This window comes from Felis catus, chromosome A1 (genome assembly GCF_018350175.1).
Source record: "Felis catus isolate Fca126 chromosome A1, F.catus_Fca126_mat1.0, whole genome shotgun sequence".
NCBI lineage: Eukaryota > Metazoa > Chordata > Mammalia > Carnivora > Felidae > Felis > Felis catus.
The window spans coordinates 187743892-187760762 of NC_058368.1; the positions used below are offsets into that span (position 1 = coordinate 187743892).

The 16871-nt window shown below is 47.9% G+C and overlaps 1 protein-coding gene across 2 annotated transcripts in view; it reads right to left on the reverse strand.

The window, feature by feature from the left end:
• Positions 1-4337: 4337 nt before the first annotated feature.
• FABP6 (fatty acid binding protein 6) overlaps positions 4338-16871 on the reverse strand; it is a 38576-nt gene continuing 26042 nt past the window's right edge. For both annotated transcript variants that reach the window (XM_019839490.3, XM_003981318.5), the window contains exons 2-5: positions 9610-9688; positions 8231-8406; positions 6862-6951; positions 4338-4469 (exon numbers count right to left, since the gene is read on the reverse strand). In XM_019839490.3, the coding sequence (XP_019695049.1) occupies positions 4416-4469; positions 6862-6951; positions 8231-8406; positions 9610-9688 (399 nt within the window). In that variant the 3' untranslated portion in view covers positions 4338-4415. The remainder of the gene's footprint in view (positions 4470-6861; positions 6952-8230; positions 8407-9609; positions 9689-16871) is intronic.

Consider the following 16871-nt stretch of genomic DNA (forward strand, 5'->3'; position numbering starts at 1 on the left):
CAGGACCAGGCAGGTAACATAGTGAATCCAGCTGGGTGATTGAGAGGGTGTGATGTGGTCAGTACTGTGTTGAAACCAGTGTCTCCCTAGAGGATATGGCTCCTACTCCGTTCTGGTCAATTATTGCCTTTCAAGGGTGTAAGCTCCACGTTGCAGAACCTTCAGGAACCTCTAGGAAACCTATTAACTTTTCATTTAATTTAAAAATTAAAAAAAATATTAACACAACAGAAGACCAAAAAAACACATCGTAAGTTAGAGTAGTTCTTGGGCTGGAAGCATGCTATTTCTGGTATATAGACCAGAACATTAGGCCAGGAGGTCTGAGTTTGTCTGCTCTTAGCTAGATGACCTTGGGAAAAGCCACCTCTCCACTCTGACTTCTGTCTACTCATTTATAAGGTGGGAAGGGTATCAGCTTGGGCTACACTTCAGATTTATGATAACAAAACATGGAATATATGGTATCGTTATTCAACAGTGAGTTCTGTGAGAAAGAATGTGAATAAGTGGGCCTCTCCCTTCTTTGGGGATGCAGGTGAGTCTCTGAGCTTCACTTCTTCCGACCAAGCTCTAGCTTCTAAGGAAGAACTGGGCCAGTTCTGACCAGTGTTTCAGGCTGCTGCCCTTGCCCGGGATACAAGGGACAGGATACACAGGAGGTCATGCCTTCTGCAAAATGGGAGGATTGGGACTGGAGTAGTCAGTCTCCAAAGTTATGCCTGGCTGGGGAGCACTTCACAGTGACAGTTCTCCAGGTCTGGGGTGCAGCCTGTGCTATCCTCTCACCAGGACCCTCAGGAGATGCTCATGCACAGCCAGGTTTGGACGCTTCTCCCCGCTGTAAGTGCTCTGACCCTGTGTGTGCCCATTCTCCCAGTAGAACCACCAAGAGAGTCCCTTAATAGCTGTTTGGTGAGCACTTACTATGTTCCAAGGCCTGTACTTGACACTTTCCTCATGCTCTCTTACTCCCCCTATTCTTTTTTTGTCCTCACAGCATCACCCAGAGCTAATATTATTATCACCATTTTCCAGATGACGATACTGGGGCTGAGGAAGGCTCAAGGTCTCAATATGGGTGAGTGGTAGGAATGGGTTTCACATTTAGAAATGCTTGAGGAGCCCATGTGACCTCCAACGCCATGTCACCCCTAGATGACACATACACACGGCCACAAAAGCCCAGTCACTCAGGATCTCACTGCCCACCCCTTGCCCCAACCAGCAACATACACTCACACTTTGGTGATCTCAGGGCAGCAACTGGGTGGTGGAGCGCCACCTAGTGGTGGTCTTAAAAACCGCTCTCCAGGGGCACCTAGGTGGCTGAATCAGTTAAGCGTCCGACTTCAGCTCAAGTCATGATCTCACGGTTTGAGAGTTCGAGGCCCGCATCAGGCTGTGTGTTGACAGTTCAGAGCCTGGAGCCTGCTTCGGATTCTGTCTCTCTCTCTGTGTGTGTTCCTTCCCCGCTCACTCACTGGCTCTCTCTCTCAGAAATAAATACAAATTTAAAGATGCTTTTGAAAGTTCCTGCTCCACCAGATGAGTTTGGTGGAGGGAGACAATTGCCCTGGCAGAGTGAAAGAGATGACTCCCAAGGGTCAGGATGAAAGTCATGCCTGGGGTAAAGGGCAGCAGAACTGAGGCCTGTGGAGGGGCCTCAAACAGCATCTCAAACTATAGCATCTCAAACAGTGCAGGAAAATGATAGAGGCTTCTCTTTCTGGAAGCCAATGAACATGGGTTTTTACACTTTATCCTTGCAACTCCCCTGTGAAGGAAGGGGAGGTCTTAGGGGCCTATTTTACACATGGACAAGATAAGACACATAAATCCAGCAGCTTGCCCACGTGCCTTGAGTTAGTGAAGGAGGCAGCTAGCCCTTTCATCACACTGGTTGAGAATGACAGTGGTGATGATGGAGGTGACGATGGTCACGGTGGCAGCAGCTAATATTTGCTTGTAGTAAATGCTTGTAGCATGTCAGCTGTATGAGGTAAGTACATTATTATCCCCATTTTCAGGTGAGGAAACAGATTCAGAGGAATGGATGAACTTAGCCCAAGGTGACACAGCTTCTAAGTGGTAGAGGAGGGATTCAAACCCTGGCAACGTGTCTCCAGCGCTAAAGCTCTTAACCAATGTCCCTTCTACCGGCTGAGGAAGCCTCCTTGCTGAGATGCCAGCAAAATGGATGCTTTGCTCCAGCACACCTCACTCCGTCTGCCCTCCCAAGCTGGCCTGAGAAGCCATAGCCTCCATCAGCTGGCGACGCCCAACCCCACATTCTCCTCAGAGTCTCACTCTCTGCTGTGTGACCTTGGGCAAATGGCTTCCCCTCTCTGAGTCTCTGTTTCCCTATCTGTGAAATACAGAGCTTAAACTAGTTGGGCTCTGAGGTCCTGCTATTCCAAGTCTGTGAATCTATAATGACACTGGCTTAAGAATTTCTCTCCTGCTAACAATTTGAATTTGTCCTTGAATCAGTTACCAATCTAAAGACAAACTCTCTCTCTCTCCTCTCCCTCCTCCTTCTTCTCCCTCTCCCTGCCTCCCTCTCCTCCTGCCCCCTCTCTCCTCTTCTTTTCTCTTCTATCCTCTCTCGTCTCCCTTCCTCCTCCTCTCGCTTTCTCTCAGTCTCTCAATTTTCAGCCTAATTATGGCTAACTGTCTGTTATTTAGAGACTTATTATCCAAGCTCATTATGAGTAATTATTCAGTCTGGAGGGGAAACAGCAACACTGCTAGTTTAATTTAATGCTTACCTAGTTCACTTAATTAGCAATAAGTCTTGGCAAAACGATGGAATGCAAGGGGTCCTGGCTTGGTGGGGGGTGGGGGAGGCTGAATGCTGTTCTTGGGAAGATAAACAAGTTTCAGGGCAGAATGTGGGAGGAGGCAGGAGGGAGCTGCCAGTAAGCTGGGCCATGCCATCTGTCTAGACTGAGGATGGCCCATGACAGTGAAAGGTTGTACATTACATGGACTGGAAGGGCCACGTGTCAGGTGACACTTATGAAGCACCTGCTGTGTGCCGGACCCTGTGTAAGGCTTTGAGCAAACCTTATTTCTAATGCCCCATATCTGGGACTTGCACATTCTAGATAATTTAGATAATCGGCTCTCATAGTGAGTATGTTCTCTTTTTAGTAGCCTTGCAGTAATTCTGATTAGTCAAGGAAAACATTGCCCACTTGATGCTGTTGTGTCTGCTACATATCTCTCTTCACAGAGGGAGGCCATAGGTTCAGGGCTTTGGGCTGGCAACAGGATCTCACTGTTGTTCAGCTTTGGCTTTTTTGATAGTTTTCATCTGTTCACGACAAATGATGTTGGCTTTCCATATATAGAAGTGATGTAAAGTTTCCATTGTAGCAAAAATAAGTGAATTGTCATGCAGAAAAATATGGGGTAAGAAGTCAAGGTGAGGAACACTGCCAAGGGGAGAGGAGAATGGAAAAGGGTCCGTTCTGTGCTCTGGGTTAGGGATTATCTAGCCAGGAGGCAAGCCGACCCCAGTCCTCCACTCCCATGCCCTAGACAGACGCATAATCAGGCAGAGATGACCCAGATGCTGCCTCAGAATCCTGGGCTGGGCTCCAGGCACCCACCAGGAGGTCAGAATGACCCTTCTGACCACATTTCCCAGCCAGCCAAAGCCCCTCGCAGTTTTTCCAGGGCACCACTGTGCAAACCAGGACATCCCAGCCCCTTCTAGTCCCTCTTGCCCCTCCCATGGCCCCTTGGCCATCTCATACTCTCTGATTTCTCCTCAGCCCTCATTGGTCCTTCTGGTCCCCCTTTGTGCCACTAGGTAAACAGGCCCAGAAGGATGCCTCCACGGCCAATTAACAGCAGAGCCATGGCAATGCCAAAACACCTTCCTGGCTAAGCCCTGGTGTGTCCCTCCTTTGTCTGCCAGCCTTGGAGCCTAAGTCCACGGCCCTTTCCTGGAAGTGCCACACCTACTCCTACCCACCGTCTGACACATTTGCCCTGTGGCCCCTGTGAGAGTCCGTGTGTTACCTTTCCCAGGTGACATCTGTCTCTCTAAAGGAGCCCTGTCTCCCTACCCACAGAAAGGTGGGTGGCAAGGTAGGGTGAGGGCACATGGAAGTGTGCCCACCGTGCTTCTTGAACACTACCTTTGGCTACTTCCAGGGGGGTCAGGAGTATTGCAGTCCACATTCAAGCCTCCCTCTGCCATGTTGCAGACTGTATAGGGTCTCAGGGCCAAGGTTTGGCCTATGCAGCTGTCCTGAGTCCTCTCCCACCCCCAGCGAGCTAGAAACTGTCCCCAGACAGCAGAAAACAAAAAACAAAGACAAAGGTTTGGAGCAAACAATGTCTGTTCTTATCCCAGCTTTCACTGCTGGCCTCGTAGCCCCCTGGGAACCCCGCCTGCTTGCTCAGGCCAGCCTCTTGCTCACACGCTCGTAGGTTACGCCTCCGATGGTGGAGATCTGAAAGAAGCAGCGGGAACAGAGGGAGTCAGTGCAGGGGTCGCTAAGTGACATGGGGCACAGCTGGAGGAGGACTGGCCTCAGTCCCAGCCCTGGGTAGAAGTGAGCGGTTGCACCACTCCTCTGAACTTCAGTTTCCCAATTTGTTACACAAGTCACTGTGCAGACTCAATGTGGCGAAAGTGCTAAACAGATGTCAGGGCTGATGTGGCTCTTTGTAGTATAACCTTCCACCTGTCTGTTCATTGAAGTTCACCCACTTCAGGCACTTGCCTTGCATTATCCTATTTAATCCTCCCAACAATGGTGTAGGGTTGTGCCCATTGTACAGATGGGAAAACTGAAGTCTAGAGGAGTCAAGTAAGCCCTCTAAGATCAAGAGGCCACAGCCTCTGCACACACAGCATTTACGGGGCACCTGTGTTCAGTGATGGGAAGATAGGGTCCCTGCCCCCAAGAAAGTGTAAGATTCCTTGAGAGAGGCAGGTGAGCGGATGCTGTTCCGTGACGGCCCACTGTGTGCTGTGTCCTGGGCTTGAGGCCATCAGGGACCCAACATCGTGGGGCACGTACATATCACCAATTGGTCCTGAGACCCAACAGAGGAGGCTGCCTTCTCACGGGAAGTGGGCAGGTGGCAAATGGAGTTTGTCAAGGGCAGCAGTGTGAAGTGATGTGTGATTTGTACATGGAGCAGGATGGAGCAGAGGGGGAGCTGCAAGCAGGAAGGAGGCTGGGACTTGGTCTAGAGCCATGGTGAGAACATGGCAAGCGTTGCTGATGGTGGCCTGGAGGGGGAGGACGGATGCCCACCTAATGCACTCCCTGCTGGTGGAGGACAGAGAAGTCCAGGATGATCCTAGCCTCTGGAAATGGGAGATGTGCCCCCCAAGACAGCTTCTCTGTGGTGCTTGGTCTGTGTGCATGTGCATTTGTGTGTGTGCATGCCAGTGCCCTGGTGCATACATGCATATGCACGTGTGTGTGTGTGTGTGTGTGTGTGTGTGTGTACACATGTGACACCCTGATCTCTGAGCACTGCTCACACCACACAGGCTCCATGGTCAGGAGACCTTAGGAATCAGGAGACAGGTTTGTTCAGTTTGGGAAGATCGATCCTCTTGTTGGGCACAAACCTGCTTCTGGGTCTCCTGCCCTGGGTTCTCCCCACACACCTCACAGTTTGGGGAGCTTTGCTTCTGGGAGTCAGAACCCGCTGGCTGACACTTAATGTAAAAATGTGTCCAAAGCTTTTACCAGATTCTCTAAGAGATCAATTTCCATCCAGGAAAAAATGGATAATCACTTTTGATCTTTTATATATTTTTTAAAACACTGGGCATATTTTTCATTTTTAGATTAAAAAAAAAAATTAGAGACCCACCAGCCTGGGAAGAGCTGGCAGAGACCTAGTCTAGAAGTCAGCCAGTGGAATCTGCCTCCAGCACAAACTAGCTGTGTGGCTTTGGACAAGTTACCTGTTGTCTCTGAACCTCTATGGCCAGTCTGTAAAATGGGAATAATGAGAGGTCATTGAGTCTCTTGGGCCTCTAGACTGGGTTTGAGATGAAGAAAACAAGGGAGAGAGAGAGAAAGAAAGAGAAAGAGGAGAAGGGGGCAACACGGAGGTGGCAAACCCTACCTCCCTCATCACCTCCCTTCTGGAGAGCCTTGGGGAGGGTAGACTGGACCCCAGGGAGCTCTGGCCCAAGACATAGGATCACAAGGTGGGGAATGAAGTGTGGAAATGCCTGCCTTTTGCTTTTAATTTCACATCTATTTCTTTCACCTGGGGAAAATTCTGGAACCCCGGAAGAAGTAATGGGCCTCCAATCTGTGTTTACAGAGCACCAAGTGTGGGAAGGGGCCATCCACAGATGTGTGTGTTAGCCCTGCCTGCATTTTTTAAAAGGATTAATTCAATGCCAATGTTTAATAGTCTGGAAGTGCAAATTTCCAGCTTCTCTTGAAAAATCAGAAGGTCTAGCAGAAGGGCCTACAGGACGTGGAGCAGTATAGTGGCTGCCCTTGCAGGGCCCACCCAGACTCCCCCCTTCACCTAAACTCTGGGCTTCCACACTTGTGCCCCGGCAGTGGCAGAACCAGACTGCCAAGCGTCAATTCCCAGGACTGTCGTAGAAGCTAGGTGCCCTCCAGCTCACCGCTTAGCTCCCGGTGCTTCAGTCCCCTCACCTGGAAGATGGAGATAGAAACCCCCCCAACAGGTTGCTCTGAAGATCAAACCAGATGACCTACACCAGGTGCTCAGCACAGAGCCTAGCACACAAGACATGCTCACAGAGCCAGGACCCAGAGGCCCGGCTCTCAGGGGCCATGGCTGGAGGCAGAAGAGTGTTCTCATCATTATCCCAGGAACGAGCAGGACACTCACCTCCACCAGCTTGTCACCCACGATCTCCGAGGTCTGGTGATAGTTAGGGAAGTCTGCCACTATCTTCCCACCCTCCATCTGCACGGTGGCCTGGGAGGGAAGCATAACACTGAGCCTGAGTTGGCAGACACCCCCAAATGCAGGCCAGCCCCCCAGGGAGGAAGGGCTACCTACAGCCATCACAGCCCCCTCTGGCATTGTTTGCCTTGTAGATAGACATACGATGACCTATGTCCGAAGATACGGGTAACAAGCAGGAGTCGCTCAACCTTGCTGTGCCTCAGTTTTCTCCCTTCTAAAGTGGGGGTAGTAACTGGACCTACTTCAGAGTTATTACTAAACAATTTCATATGACATGTGTAAAGTGCTTGGCACGGTGCCTGGCACATGCTGAGCACACCTTGTTAGCCACGGAGTTAGTTACGATCCTCACTGATAGGACAACGATGATGTCAGCCAAGGATGTGGGTGCAGCTTCGTCTGTAATTGTAAACAACCTAAATATCTAGTCTGGACTGTCCACTGGTAAGTAACCTAAATATCTTATCAACGAGGGAGTGTTAGATGAATGGTAGGCTTTCCATACTACAAGATACTATGCAAGCATTAAAAAGAATAAGGCAAATCAGTATGTGCTGACTCAGAAAGACATCATGAGAAATGGTTGAATTTTTTTAAATACACAAGTGACAGAACATGAACGTTATGACTACTTCTCCACTGGGGCAGCCTAAGGGGCAAAGTACACACGGTCATGACGGGGGCTATAGAGAGAGGGGACCCAGAATGCACGGAAGACCTGAGGGACCAGGCTGGGTCGGATGAGGACAGTCACCTTTTACTTCTTTCTTATGTAAGATTGTGGTTTCAAACCCACATGAGTCTGATTCTAGGGTTGTCAATCTCTAGGCTACGTTGGAAGGCAGCATGAAAAAATGGTTATGCTCTCTGAAGCCAGACTGCCTGGGTGTGAAGGTGCACCCATGCTGTGCAACCGGGGCAAGAGGGCAAGCTGTTTAACCCCATGGCTCAGCCTAACTCCCTCATCTGTAAAATGGGATAGTAATTGTAGCAACTTTGTAGGCCTAACTGCATTAACATATGTGAAGTATTCAGCAGGTGTCTGGGATATATTAAGTGCTTGGCACATGTTAACAATTTTTAACAATTTCGTTACAGTGTCTGTTATGGGGGTAGCATTAAAAACCAGGAGTGGTTAAGTTGCCAAGTAACACAAGTGCTTAGGGGTTGGAGGCTAGACTTGAGAACAGAGCCTCAGCTTGGGATATAGCCCCAGGGGACACGCTTGAGACCAAGAAGTTAGCCAGAGGCTTGAGGAAGGAGGGAATGGCGGCCAGTGGCCTCTCACCTTGAACTTCTTGCCCCCCACAGTCTCCATGTCACATTCTTTGCCGATGGTGAACTTGTTGGTCATGGAGTGGCCGCTCGGGTAGTGCTGGGACCAGATGAAATTCTGCCCGTCCTGCTGCACCTCCGTGACAATCTTGAAGTTTCGGCCCTTTTCGATAACATCGCTGGGGAGCCCTGGCCCAGGGACAAGTAGAGCAGCTGTGTAAGAGCTTTTACAGCTTGTGGCTTTGAGAGAGGGCTTTCCTCCCTAGTGGCAGGCTAGCGCAATGGTTAAGAACACAGATCCTAGTTCTACCATGAACCATGAGCTTGGATGAGTCAGTCACTACCTCTCTGAGCCTCAGTGTTTCCATCGACAAAGTGGGGATAATAAGGCCCATTTCACAGGGCTGTTGCAAGGTTGAAATCAAAGTGATAGTGTCTTTTAAAACTTCTGGCATATAATTGACAATAAATAACAGCTGCTCTTCTGATAGTACCGTAGCATACACAGACTGCCAAGCTCACAAAGTCCTTGAACGAATGGGACCACCAACACCGTCTCCTAAGGCTCTTACTTCACAGATTAGACGATGAAGACCTGGACCAGGAAAGGGGCTTCTCAGCATCTCAGTGGAGGCTAGCAGCAGAATCAGGTCTAGCATTCAGACTGGCTCCCTTCCATTCCACATGAGACTGTTGTAGGGGAAGCCAGGCACCGATCCTTCAGGGCCACTCGCAATAATTGACCCAGAAGGACTCTTGTCTCCCTTGTGCCCTGCTCTCAGGGCCTCTCTGGCCACTGGGAGGTAGGGCAGAGATCCCCCGGGGCTGTCTCTTGACTCGTGACAATGGCGCTGCCTCAGACTTAGATAGTGCACCAAGACCTCTGCAGGATTGTCAGGACCGCTGTCCTATGGGTTCCTCACACCCAGTGCCACAAATGGAGTGGTGAGAGGAGTGGCATCTTTGATCTCTTCCCATAGTTCCTAGCCCAGGAAGAGAGGCCCGTGTTTGTTGAATGGCCAAGTGAATGCATGGCTTTTCAAGCCTGGTCTCTATACTGACCTTTTGGATACCTCTCCCCAGGCAGGATGTGGTGGTCCCCCTCATCATCTCATCATAGGGCCCTGGGTTCTAATGATCTCTGTCCCTAATTTACAGTGTGACCTTGAGGCACCCCATCAGTAGCATCAGGCTGGCCCTTGCATATAGCAGGTGTTCAGTATACATTTGAATGAATGAATAAACCAATCAGGTCTCCACCTCACTAACTACTGGCTATGTGACCTTCGACTAGTCACTCCACTCCTCTGGGCCTCAAAGAGTTTGGGTTCCTGGCCCCAAGCTGGCTGTGACAGACCAGCCCTGGGAAGGGGTACTCATGCACTCACTCACCAAGACGCTTCATGAACTCGTCATAATTCTTCTCACTCTCGATCTCGTACTTGCCGCTGAAGGCCATTCTGCTGGAGAGCTGGAGGGCAGACGGCAGGGGGATGAGGGAGAATGGTTGTGGTGCTGAGGGGCCTGGTACCCCAGCTTATAAACTCTTCCACATGCTGGGGCTCGGCCCCTAAGTCACCCCACCTCTCCCTCCAGCCCCTGAAGAGGAAGCACTTGCCACTTTACAACGTGGGCAGGACCTAAGAGGAGCAGAGCCCTGAGGTTAGTCACCCTGGGGAAGAGCTGGCTGTAAGCCCACTGCCGCTCCCAGCAAGGACGAGGGCAATGCCGTGGCCTTTGAGGCCTCATCCGCCACTGCCATCCCACCCTCAAAACTTCCTCCTTGCTCTGCCCTCCAGCCACACTCTCGTCACCCCTTATTTACTCGTTCACCCTCTCATGCATCGACCAAAGTGCACCAAGCACCTCCTGCATGCGGGGCTGGCGCTGAGGAAACACAGATCCATGAGACATATACCCTTTCCCAAAGAGCTCCGTGTCTAGTCCTGAGACGAAACACCTGCCTGCAGAGAACCCTCAGCAGGCAGCATGTTATTCCTGAGACAGATGCAGATGTGTGGCCTGGGGCTCCAGGAAGGAGTGAGCTCTGCAGCTGGGGTCTGGTGCATGTTTGTGTAGATGGCAATGCTGGTCCAGAAGGAACAATAGGATTTGGATGTTTATTTTCTTTTTCTCTTTTATTTATTTTTTTTAATGTTTATTTTTGAGAGAGAGAGAAACAGACAGAGTGCGAGCGGGGGAGGGGCAGAGAGAGATTGGGAGACACAGAATCCGAGGCCGGCTCCAGGGAGCGCTCAGCACAGAACCCAATGCGGGGCTCAAACTCACGAACTGTGAAATCAAGACCTGAGCTGAAGTCCAACTAATGCTTAACTGCTTAACTGACTGAGCCACCCAGGCACCCCATGGATTTGGATATTTAAAGAAACAGGAGGGCTGGAGAACACAGGGCGATGCTATTCTAGGATGAGCAGAAGCCTTCAGCTCTTCTCTGTTTCCTCTCTCATCCTTGCTTTCTTTCTTACTGACCCTAAGTATAGCACATAAATAATAGCCATGATCACCATGTAAATACAAGATTCCATTCTGTTTTTCTTTGCTCAGCATTAGTTTGTAAACACAGTCCCATGTTTCTATAAAGCTGCCTTTTTTTTTTTTTTAAGTTTATTTACTCTGAGAGAGAGAGAATGAGCAGAGGAGGAGCAGAGAGAGAGGGAGAGAGGATCTGAAGCAGGCTCTGTGCTAACAGCAGAGAGCCTGACATGGGATGTAACCCACGAACAGTGAGATCATGACCTGAGCCAAAGTCAGACACTTAACCAACTGAGCCACCCAGGCACACCCCCCCCCCTTCATATGATTTTTTTAAAAAGCATCTCCTTAATCAGAAGCCCCAGGATGGGATTCCAAAATTATGGGATCTGGAATATTCTTATAACTCTTAACATGTTTAGCCAAGTTGGGACTGTATTGGTTTGACATCCAGCTTGTCTGGGTGCTGAATTTCTTGGGACGCAGAGTTTAGACCATCTTTGGCACTTTCCCCAAACATACCGTCCCCCAACATCTCAAACTATGTCATCTTGATAATCTATTTCTTTTCTTTTTAATAAACTTTATGGTGTAAAGGGCTTTTAATTTTCTGATTATAAAAGTAGTCGATGTTCACAGTAGAAAAACTGGGAGGAACAAAGGACAAATAAACTAAAAACTACCTAAATCCCACCAAAGGGCCTTATTTTTCAATTGTAAAATTAATACATACTCGTTGTTTAGAAAGACAAACACTCAGGGGCACCTGTGTGGCTCAGTTGGTTAAATGTCTGACTCTTGATTTCAGCTCAGGTCATGACCTCACCGTTGGTGAGATTGAGCCCTGTGTCAGGCTATACGCTTAAGATTCTCTCTCTCTCCTTCTCTCTCTGCCCCTCCCCCACTTGTGGTCTCTCTCTCTCTCTCTCTCTCTCTCTCTCTCTCTCTCCCTCTCTCTCTCCCTCTCCTTTAAGAATAAATAAACATTTAAAAAAGACACTCAGAAACTTTGTAAAGTAAAAGTGAAAGTCCCACATCCCACTATATCTCATTTTCAAGAATCAGTTGCTGTTAAGTTCAGAATATATAGCCTTCTAGACATTTCCCACATGCATACAAATATATTTTCTTTTTAACAAAAATGAAATCCCATGATACTGTTGTATCTTGATTTTTTTCCATGGGCATTAATGGATCTTATTTCTTCATGGAAACTGAAAAATATCCTATTCATTTTTTTAAAAGTGTTTTATGTTTATTTATTTTTTGAGAGACAGAAAGAGACCAAGCTGGGGAGGGGCAAGGAGAGAGGGAGAGAGAAATCCCAAGTAGGCTATGTGCTGTCAGCACACATCCTGATGCAGGGCTCAAACTCACGAACTGTGAGATCATGACCTGAGCCAAAACCAAGAGTCGGATGCTTAACCGACTGAGCCACCCAGGTGCGCCCCCATTCATTATTAAGTGACATTCCAAATGGATAAATCAACTAAGAGTATATTATGTCACCTGGTCTAGGCATGGGAAAACATGGAGCAATTGCCATCTCTCATAAACCTTGGAGGAAAATAATTTCACCGCAGTAACTGGCATGTAAGTTAGGTAGAAGGTGACAGCTGACAGGCAAGCTAGGAAGGCTTAGGGGATGGCGTATAGTCTCCTGGATTCCTCTGAGGTCTCTAGTCTTGGAGGAGGTGTGTACTTTGCAGAGTTCCACCTTCGTGCCTTGGCCTGCCTGGACTGACTGCTCACCTTTCATCTGTCTTTCCAAATTCTAACTGTCCTTCCAACTCTGCTTCCTCTAGGGATCCTTCCCTGATTCCTCCAACCTATAGAATGTCTCTTGCAGGAATCCCCATAGTGTGTACCATCTGCTTGTAATGGCTCACGGGGAGACCTGGACTTTACAGTCATATGCATTAGTCTTCATGTATTAGCTCAGAGACTTCAGACACACTGCTTTCATTCACTCAGCAGACATTAGCTGAGCACCTAGTGTGTACTAGACTCTGGAACTGCCAAGTATCTGCCCTCAAGTCTCATGGGGGACTCAGGCTAGAAAACAGGGAGTTACAACCCAGCGTGATAAATGAGATAAAGACCATAACATGGGGATATCGTAGAAAATAGAGATGTGAGCCTGACCACCTCCTAAGGATCAGGAAAAGCTGATCTGAGAAGAATTGACCAATAAGCCAAAACTTCAACTTACTCATTATTAAATGGGGATTTTAAAAAAGCCATCTTCCAGAGTTTTAATGAAATTAAATGAGTACATAAATAAGATGCTTAGCACAGGATCTAGTATTTCATAAGGTTGAATGATACTGTTATGCCCACTCATTGGCAATTTGTCCAGCCTTTTGAATTTGCTTGTTGTTTTGAATTAATATTTATTTATTGTAGCATTAACTTAATTCTTCACAAAGCATGTCTTTTATGGCCCAATTAGATTGTAATCCCTTCAAGTATAGAAGCTGCACTTCATACTTCCTTGTGAATGTGTACGTGAGAGACACTGGAATACCACTGATTTCATTTTATTTGTTCAGACCAGTCTGCAATAGGCTGTGAGGTTGTGTTCTGTACAGTGTGGTCCTCATCATACACTGCTAAGGGTGTGGGAGAAGAAGACTTGTGAAAAATAGAAATTCCTGGGCTCTCCGGTGCCTGGGTGGCTCAGTCAGTTAAAATGTACGACTCTTGACTTTGGCTCAGGTCATGATCTTAGGGTTCATGAGATCAGTACCACATTGGGCTCTGTACTGACAGTGCAGAACCTGCTTGGGATTCTCTCTCTCCCTCTCTCTCTGCCCCGCCCCTGCTTGTTTCTCTCTCGTGCGCGCACACTCTCTCGCTCTCTCTCTCAAAATAAATAAATAAACTTTTTTTTTTAAAGAAATTCCTGGGCTCTGACCCCCAGAAGTTCTGACTTCGTAGGTCTGGGTGGGGCCCTGGAATCTGCATTTGACACACCCCCAGTGGTTGTGCTGCGCAGTTACCCTGAGGAGCTCTAGGCCAGGGGATGTGGGCAGGATGGACCAGACAGCCTCTCCAGGGCCCTCCAGCTTCCTTTCCCATTGACTTCCTTCTGCATGGTCAAAACTGTTTTCTCCTAAATAGCATCAAGGTCAGGACGGGTGAGGCAGGGGTGTGTGGGAAAGAACAACACTGTCACCCGGATGCCTGACTCAGCTATGCTCCTCCTCTCCCCTTCACTGGAGTTTATGTGTGCATCTGACCCTCACCCCTTCTCCACCTGCGCCCTGCCTCTTTTCCTCTTCAGCTGGGGTTCACGTATTTGTTCAGACACTCACTGAGAACTTTCCAAGAGGGGTAAATGAACTCAAACTGCCTCCATATCTCAGTAAGTTTTTATGGGGCAATTGAACTAACAGAGAGAGACTCTACCCCAATGGAGATCAAGTAGGACTCCAAGGCCAATCCCCTGGGCCACTCCAACTTCCCACCTGCACTCTGGCTCCTACCTCAAATCAGCCACCATTATTCTGAGAGTAGCTAGCCTAGAGAGTGGGAAATGCAGATGCTTTAGTCCATGGTTGGAGCAGTAGCCTTCCTCCTAACCCCCCCCCCACCTCAGAACCTTCCAGTGCCTTGCATGGAATAAGTTACACATTCAGGGTTACACATTCCTTAATCAAACCTCCTTCCTCTTCTTTCCTCAACCAAAAATCTGAAGTGCTTCTTGGGGTTCATCCTAGAGTGTCAAGGCTAAATAGGATCTCTGAGGGCAATTTATTCCATGATGATTCTCCCAGCTCTCCTCTCAGGACTCAGCATTCCCTTGGAGCTCCCAGTCAGTACTTTGTTTACCCACAGTTGGAAGCAGAAGAGATGGAGACTCTGAGGCCAGAAGGCCTGGGTCTGAATCCCAGATCTGCCATTCACCGGCTGTGTGACCTTGGGCAAGTCATGTATCTTCCTGTATTTTTGTTTTCCCATGAGTTAATTAAATAAGTTAATCTCTGGAAAGCATTTTCTGCAGAGCCTGGCACAGACTACAGACATACTTCGTTTTGTTGCACTTTGCTTTATTGTGTTTTGCAGATACTGCATTTTTTACAAATTGAAGGTCAGGGCAACCCCAAGTCAAGCAAGTCTACCGGCCCCATTTTTCCAACAGCACTTGCTTACTTTGGGTCTCTGTCACATTTTGGTAATTCTAGCAATGTTTCAAACTTTTTCATTACCATTGTATTTCTGATGGTGAGCTGTGATCAGTAATTATGACTGGAAGCCCAGACGATGGTTAGAATTTTTAGCAATAAAACGTTTTATCATTAGGGTATGTACATTGTTGTTTTTTTTTTTTTTTCAGACATAGTGCTATTGCACACTTAATAGACTAGAGCACGGTGTAAATATAACTTCTATATGTGCTAGGAAACCAAAAACTTAATTTGACTCACTTTGTTTTGATATTCGCTTTATTGCAGTGGTCTGGGACTGAACCCACAACATCTCTAAGAGTTGCCTGTAGGTAAGAGTGTTATGTAAATGTTGCTGTGGCAGGCTAGCTGTGTAGCTTCAGTGCTGCTGTGCCTGGCCACCAGCTTCGCAGTTACAATCAACTCCCTCTTTGCTAAGTGTCAGAAGCCCCAGGGTCCCGTCCTCATTCTTGTCTATTCTCTGAGCACTCACTTCCCTGATGAGCTTGCCCAGTCCAAGTCTTTAAGTGTCATCTATATGCTGATGACTCCAGCTGTTCTCTCCGTCTCAGACCTCCTCTATGGACTTATGTCCAACTGACTACCACCTCACGTCTTATGCCATCTCAAATTTAACATGGTTAAAACCCCCTGTTCTTCAACCCTCAACAAAGTCTCCTCCTCCCCTGAACTTCTCCATCTCAGTTGATAAGAAACCCACCAGGAGCCAACATCTATCCCAAACCTGTGATGTCCTAAATGTTTTACATGAATTATCTGCTCAATTCTCTCAACCAATCGGTTAGGTAGTATCCTCATAATATCCTCACCATGTAGATGAGGAAACTGAGCCTCAGAAATGTCACACTCAAGTGGTAATTAGAGACCATAGCCTGGCTTCAGGTCCTGCCCTCATGTCGTCGTCTTCTTCGTCGTCTTCGTCTTTGTCTTTGTCTTCGTCTTCTTTTCTCTTGCCCTCATGTCCTCTAAATACAGCAATTGGTTTGGATGCAGCCTCCAGAACCAACTAATTCTTGTGTCGAGTGTTTGACACATGGCATCTGGAACTTCCAAGGGAGCTGTTATTATCCCTATTTACAGAAAAGAAAGTCTAAGCCCTGAAAGGTTAGATGACTTGTTCAAGGTCACACAGCTTGTTGCTGATGACACTTGGATTTGAACTCAGTTCTCTCTGACCTGAAGTGGTACTTAACACCACTATGGATCCTGCCAGATCCCTGATGAAAAGCAGAATATCGGTCTTTGGTTCTAATGTCAGAATTATGACCCACGCATTCATCAATTAATTCATTCAATATACATTTACTGAGCACCAGTCTATGTGTTAAGGAGCAGAGATGCACAGCAAGAGAAAACAGTCCCCACCCCAATAAATGAAGCTCGGCCTCATAGCTCATTCCCCTTTCCCCCATGCACCCCCCCTAATTTTAGCCTCACTTCCTTTCCTATCCAGCCCATTGATGCATCACTTTCTCTGCCAGGACCCTCAGTGTTCATTGGTTGGCTTCCCAGGCCCCATCCTTGGACCAAAAAACCCCTGTATTTTCACCTCCCATCTCCAGGATTGCTGATTACAATCAGAAGAAAAGGTACAGTGCAGGGAAGGGAGAGTGACACCACTACAAGTTTATGGTCCTCCCTCAGCCGGGTATTGAACACTCACTAGTCTTTCCCCTCATCACTGGATGGTTATCAACTCTTATCAAGTCTCCTACATCATCCCCACCACCCAAGTCTACCTCAGTCCCAGCCATCACTTTAATGACCATATACTAATCCACATTATGGATATATCACAACTTAGTCAACCAGTCCTTATTGTTGGACCATTAGGTTAGATAAGAAAAAGTACATACATGAATAAGAAACACCACAATGTGGAGAACACAAAAACAAAAGCATTATTCAAGACCATGAATTAACATGAAGAGTATTATTTGAGGCAAGTGGGGTGGGGCTAAAGTTCTGGTA